The sequence below is a fragment of the Dermacentor andersoni genome, chromosome 3 (genome assembly GCF_023375885.2).
Source record: "Dermacentor andersoni chromosome 3, qqDerAnde1_hic_scaffold, whole genome shotgun sequence".
NCBI classification, from domain to species: Eukaryota; Metazoa; Arthropoda; class Arachnida; order Ixodida; family Ixodidae; genus Dermacentor; species Dermacentor andersoni.
The window spans coordinates 167689653-167696656 of record NC_092816.1 but is presented as its reverse complement, the minus strand read 5'-3'; the positions used below and the strand labels follow the sequence as shown (position 1 = coordinate 167696656).

Below are 7004 nucleotides of genomic sequence, written 5' to 3'. Positions count from 1 at the left end.
GTGCTGGGAATTCCAGTCTAGAGCAAAAAAAAATTTTTTTTTTTTTGATGTTTGATTATTGGCATTCCAAACTCTTAAACCGCTGTGTCGTTCATATATCCTTTGACAATACCTAAAGAAATTGTGCGTTCAGTGGCTGCGAAAGTTCTGCCGAACAGTTTCGTCGCCTAATTGAAGCGGGATGTCCGCGAGCAACGCTCTCTACAATTGCAGAAAGAGTGGTTAAGCTGAAGAAGGAAGGCACTAACGCCAACCACGCGGGAGCACAAGAAGGCACAAAGAATCTGTCTTCTATTCCTTACATACATTTTGGTTCGCATAACTATAATAAAGTGGCTGCAAGGGCGGGAGTAAATGTAGTTTTAACCGCACCCGACAAGCTAGCGAAAATCTGCAGAGCGGTTAATAAAGGAGATAGAAAATCTGTGTTTATTAAAAATCCTCACGATAAGCCTTTACAGTGCACTGAAAACGTGGTCTACGCCATTCTTTTGGATTGAGGCACGTCATTCATGGGTGAAACGGGAGACGCCTAAATTACAGATTTAGATAACGTAAGTACAGCACAACTAAAATTATATCAGAGCATATAGGTATTCATTGTACGGGTTGCGGTTGCGCACCATTATTGCAAAAGACCTAGCCTCATGTTGAAATCAACAGATAGACTAACAAGGAGGATCGTTGAAGCTTTAGGTATTAAAAAGCTGGGTGATTCTTGTGTTAACGAGCTGTACGTCATACTCTCATAAAAAGATGTTGTATTCCTTACAGGAACCGTTGTACACGCGTAGTAGGTTCGACCTTGTGTCTCTTATACTTTCCTATCTTGTGTTTCTTCATCTTCAGCCAGTACTTATTGCTATTGCGTACTGAAGAATATAAACAAGTCACAATTACTATATGATAAGTAGTAGTTACAGATCTAAGCAAGGAAACAAAACAACAAATAAATGTTAAAACTACGTACACTATTGAAAGTACATGTAATATTGTTTCGCAAATGCGACTCTTTATAATTTTTAAAGCTTTTTAAAGAACGCAACAATATTTAAAATGAAGTTAAAGTAACTTGACATTTTGAGATTACGCGGCACAGTCCTCAGTAAATGCTCCCGAATTTTTACCACTTTCTGCTGAATGTATTTCTGGCACAAGACAGATCCAAACAAATTTTACCTATTCAAACACTATTATCGAGACATGCTGTATTTGAAGACTATTTAAAATCATTGCAACAGAGCTTCGGAATGCTGGCGTTCCTTAATGGTTCATATTGCCTGCAGCTCTTGTGCTACGCGCTGGTAGCGTAAATATACTAATGGCTACCAATTCATTATTCATCATTATTCGACGTACGAGTTGAGCTGCTTTTATAGTGTAAATTAACTCTAAAGGTACCACGCGAATATACTGGAATATAGCCTGGCAGGGAAGAGGACATCCCACCTGTGTGGAGAGTTTCACGTTGCTCCTTCATAAGTGCAACGAGGACCAGCACGTCCCCTATCACCGCACTGCAATCGCATCTATACCACGCTCGTGATAACTAATTCCTTTCTTGCAGGTGACGCCAAGCACCAGGCCATGTTTGTCGACGTGGGCGAATCGGTGTCCGTGGAGCAGCTCTTCGACAACATCAGGAGTGCGTTCTCCGAGCCGCTGAGCATAGTCGTCCACTGTGCCGGCATACTGCGCACGGCACCACTCTGCGAGTGCACGGATGAGCTCTTTGATGACGTCATCAGGGTGAATTTGAGGGTGCGTTATTGGCTGCTAGCTGGAATACAAAGAGCAGCGCCTAATTTCTCCGGTACTACATGTGATCAGGCAGGGCTAGGTATTTCTCACAAGCTCAATTGTTTTCTTTTTTCGCAAGTCTTACTTAGCAATCCTATTTCAGCACAATTAGTGAATTAATTACCCTGTTGTTCGTTCCTTTATTTATTTACTTTAGATTTCGTCAATTTAGGTTTCATTTGTCAACCAGAGGTGCAATTGTACTCCTTGCTTTAATTTCCAACTTGCCATTTTCATTATTAACCGGACACATCCAAATAAGGCATAGTTGCTTTATTTTCGCTTAAAAAATTTTATTCCTAGTCTTTCAAATGCTCCATCTGTACTTCCACTTCTTTTGGAATACAATGCCCGCTGAACCCTAATTTAACGCCAGCGTACACAGGCGGCGTTCTTTTTAACAGCGGAGCTGTTTTCGTTTTTAGTTCCGTCGTGTAGCGTTACCGCAAAGCTCTGCCCAGCTGCACGCCGTCTTGCGTTGCCCAGCAACCACCTGCGAGACCACCCTGCCACGTAACCTCTTCGCACTGCACGGGTGTAGGGCGGAGTCGTGACGTTAGAGGCAAGTAAATGCTCGGAACAGCTGGCGTGGCGATACACCTCTCGCCTCCTCTACTCCTTGCGTACGTGCTGCTGCCATGGGAAGACCGAAGTCCGGACGCCCGAAGAAGAAGTGGCTTACCAGAAAGAGCGCCATACTCCCAAACGGGAAGCGATGCGTCGCCGCCGAGCTGCACCGGAACACCACGCCGAAGCTGCGGAGGAGGTGACGCAGAGTCGAGGATACCGAGTTTCAGTCCAGGGAACGCGAGAGTCCGCGCCTGAATGTTCGACGTCGCCGATAAAGCGATCGCGGCCTTATACTGCTCGAAAACTTCCAACGTCAAGCCCGCCGAGACAACTTAGCAAGACCTAGCATAACCTCGCAAAACCTAGAAACAACTGAGCCAAGCCTACCACAACCTCGAAAGACCTAGAAACGACTTAGCCAAGCCCACCAACAACTTGGCAAAACCTAGTATAACCTCGCAAAACCTACAAAAAACTTAGGCAAGCCATATAAAAGCTGTGTGATCACAAGCTCCACTTTTGCCTTGCACCGCTAGTGCCAGCTGCGCACGCTTTCCATTTTTTTTTTTTTTTTTGCAACCAGTACTTGGGTGAAGAAGTGCTAGCTGAAGCCTTTGCTCCCTGCTGCTTTCTTACTACGATATTAAAAAACATTCAGAATTCCTTCACCCTCTACGCCCCAGTTTATTCTCCACGCTCATTGCTGATAGGTGAGATGGAAATTATGATAATGCCGAGGAACGCAGTAGTGACCCTCACGGACACAAATGCCCTTGACACAACGTTGGCTCGAAACAACACATGCCGTGTTTGACGACTATGTATAGTCATCCCAGAAGAGCTGCGGAATTCTGGCGTCCCTAAATGTTACCCTGCAAATGTGTGCTGCAGTTGCTTCAATAACTCGTGCCATTCACATCGCTGTTGCTGTTCTGGGAAATAATGCACCAAACGTTCACGAGATTTGCCAGAGTGAAAAAAAAAGGAGGGGGGGTTGCTTCGAGAGCAAGGAAAGTACGCCTTACGACAGAGGCCATCGGATTTCCAGTGGAACTTTTAGTTTATGAGTTCCTAAGCGAATAGCTGGGAACGGATAAGTCTTTTTTCTCGGAAAGCACTGCACCAAATTCGACGAGGTTTGTTCGAATCAAAAGAAAAGGTTAAAATCTTGATACAACAGGCAGCGCATTTTTTCATTTATTCCTTCAACATTTTTACGAACACTGCTAACAATTTCCAAATTGGAAAAAGAAGTATCACGTATCAACTAAAAAATAAAATAATATATTGTGATTCTGTAAACTACCCCTGGTAATACCTACGCCCATCGAGCGGACGAAGTTGACGTATTACCCACCGTGGTAGCTTAGTGGCTGCGCTCTAACTGCACTGCAGAGCTGGAGGTCGCAGGCTCGATCACGGCCTTGGCGACCGCTTTTCTAGAGAATTGCAAATACGTACCCGTATACTTAGATTTAGCTGCACTGTCAAGAATCTCCGGGTGGTGGAAATTATTCCCGAGTCCGCCACTACGGCGCGCCTCATAATCATAAATCATGGTTTCACCACGTAAAACTGCAGAATTTACTAAAATTTTTGAAACCGCCAAATGGAGCATTCGGCTAAAAGCCGGCGGCGTCTGTAGCAGCGAAACTTCCTATTGGCGGCGAGGCCCTGTCGGGATCGTGCGCACATTGCCTCGCGATTGCTGGCTCGGGCCTCGACGGAGCGGAGCGGCCGAAAGGGGACGTCTGTTGCCGTGGTATTGGGCGAGGGCAGATCGCATCGCCGCGACGCCACGTCATCCTCGCTCCCGGAAGCCCGTTTTACCCGCGCGTTCCTTGACCGCGCAAGCTCCCACCTGCGTTCTAACTGCTTCTCGGTAAGGAGAAATCAAAACGCGCCAAGCACCTCAACGCGCTCGCTTGCCCGCAAGGAGTCCATAAATCGGAGGACTGCTCAGCGGCGTTGCAGTGGACAATAATGATTTCGCTCGAATAATTCATACTAAGTGCTTAAGTGCGCTTGCATTTTTTACAGCCAAGCTGTTAAGGGCTACTTTCCCCACTATCGTGTCCGCGTGTAGATAAAAATCCCGAAGTTAGTGTAATGCTAGGCTGACCCGTGACAGAGGTGACGCAGGCGTTAAGCACTCCCCACACGTGAGCCGATCCTAAAGATAGTGCAATGCCAGGCCGACCCGCCGCGGAGGTTACGCAGGCGTTAAGGACTCCCGATACGTGGACCGAACCCGAAGATAGTGCAATAGCGGGCAGACCCGCGGCGAAGGTGCAGTTCGCCATTAAGGGGCACACATAAACAGCTTCGCAAGCTGTCCTTCACAGAGTGGAAATGTAGTGAGTTTTTTTATTGATGTTTTCTGTGTCACATTGCAATGTACCACTATCTCGTGAGTACGAATGCTACCAGCGCTCGTGAACGATGCACAAATTTCAGGTAAGCTGTGAATTCATAAATAAAATTTACCCCCTTTAGTTGCTTTAGACATGGATGCACTTTACGGAGCAGCGATATTTGTTTTGGTGCAGAGTAAAGTATAAAACTACGTAAACTATATGCTTCAATTTTTGTAAATTATCCCGGCCACGGCGGCCCCATTTCGATGAGGTCGAAATGCGAAAACACCCGCATATTTTGATTAAGGCGCACGTTAAAGCACCCCAGGTGGTAAAAATTTCCGTAGTCCCTCACTACGGCGTGCCTCATAATCAGATCGCTGTTTTGGCAAGTAAAACCCCGCAATTTAATTATTGTTTTAATTTTTGTAAAAAGAAATTGAATTATGGGATTTTACGTGCCAAAACCACTTTCTGATTATGAGGCACGCCGTAGTGGAGTACTCCGGAAATTTCGACCAGCTGGGGTTCTTTAACGTGCGCCTAAATCTAAGTACACGGGTGTTCTTGTATTTCGGCCCCATCGAGATGCGGCCGCTGTGGCCGGGATACGATCCCGTGACCTCGTGTTTAGCAGCCAGAAATACATTCATGTTGGATTATTATTTGGTAGCAGGAATTTTCACGGATGTTGCAAAATCGTATATTTATTGCCTCACCATATACTTAACGGGAAATGATATTGTTATACTACGAAAGGAATACCTTAAGCACTTTTTGAGAGTTATTTAGGAGAACGCATCATATCGTTTACATTGATGCAGCGCAATCTGATATTGAAATTATAAATTCAGTTGTTCTGCAAGGCTCATTTTGGACTATGCTCTTCTTACTGCGTATTGATACCCTGACCTCAAAGTTGCTTCATACCTGACCTCTGCTTTATGTGGATGACACAAAATTACTCACTAGCAGCCGCTAATAAAAAAACTTTTTGTAGTTGCTAAGCTTAGCAAATACACGCAGATTCTGCAACACATGGTGTAAACAAAGCTATTAGGACTCCCAATTGAAGCACTATACTACTACAGCGACTACTACTACTACCGCTGCTGCCCCCGCCTTCGCTACTGCTACTTCATTGGTGCTGTTGCTGGTTGAAGTGACTCAACACAGTAGCGACAAGAATACTGAACTGTTTATTGATCTGCACTTGAGCTTTAAGTAACTGAAAACCACGTCAGTTGCAACACCCACTGCGGCGGAACACATCGTTTCTTGCTGATAGCTGATAAGGAGCTCGGGCAGGCAAGTCTGCTTTATCGACAACGCTGCTGTGGTGATGTTGATTATCAAGTTGTTTGGTTGTACTCGGAGCCAGAATTACCGTCATGGGCGTATGATAGTTCTGAAAATACGTGCGCCACAAATTGTGATGCGGCAAACATCTGCAGTCTCGTCTTTGTTTTTGTAGGGTACATTCCTGGTGAATCGTGCAGCTGGCCGTGAGATGCGCCGAGCTGGGACGCCACTTGCGCAAGGGGGAGCAGCCATCGTGAACATATCCAGCGTTGCGGCGAAGTGCTGCCCTGAGTCATCAGCCGCGTACGCCGCCGCGAAGGCCGGCGTCGTTGCACTGACCAAGACTGCGGCGTCGGAACTTGCGGGGCACGGAATCCGCAGCAACGCAGTGCTGCCTGGATGGGTGGAGACTCCTCTCATGGCTCACGCTGACGCAGCCCGCAAGGCTAAAGCCCTATCGAGCACACCGCTCGGGAGGACCGCCCAGCCATGCGAGATAGCCGAAGCCATCAAGTTCCTCTGCTCGCCGGCTGTGAGCTCCTTCATCACGGGAGCTACTCTTGAGGTCACCGGAGGATTCTACATGTGAATTGTTTTTCTGTCATTTATTAATCAACAAAGCCATCCGATGATATAATAAAAAAAATCAGGTTTGGGGCATATATATGACGTGCACCTGTCTGACAATGTGTTCATGAGATTTGTGCAGTGCTCTCACATTTAAGAACAATCTAGAAATAGTGTCTATATGAGGTTTAGAGTGGACCACAGGAAAATAAATTTACCAGTCACCGGTTACCTGTAAGTATGGATGGCGAACAGTTCAGCTTCCCATGGACCGAAAAAGAAAAGATATGCACTTCACCCCTGTAATGTTGTGCGTGTCTTCTGCTATGTGTGTATACAAACACGACCACCTGCCGGCTGTCATTAACATGTATGTAGAACAGCACTGAGACCGAAGTACTGACATGA

At 46.1% G+C, this 7004-nt stretch overlaps 1 protein-coding gene across 1 annotated transcript; it reads left to right on the top strand.

Moving 5' to 3' along the window:
- Positions 1–1456: 1456 nt before the first annotated feature.
- On the top strand, positions 1457–6687 carry LOC126524180 (estradiol 17-beta-dehydrogenase 8-like). Its single transcript, XM_050172525.3, has 2 exons — positions 1457–1761; positions 6202–6687. The coding sequence occupies exons 1-2, from the start codon at positions 1588–1590 to the stop codon at positions 6616–6618; spliced, it is 591 nt and encodes a 196-aa protein (XP_050028482.2). The 5' UTR covers positions 1457–1587; the 3' UTR covers positions 6619–6687.
- Positions 6688–7004: the final 317 nt, after the last annotated feature.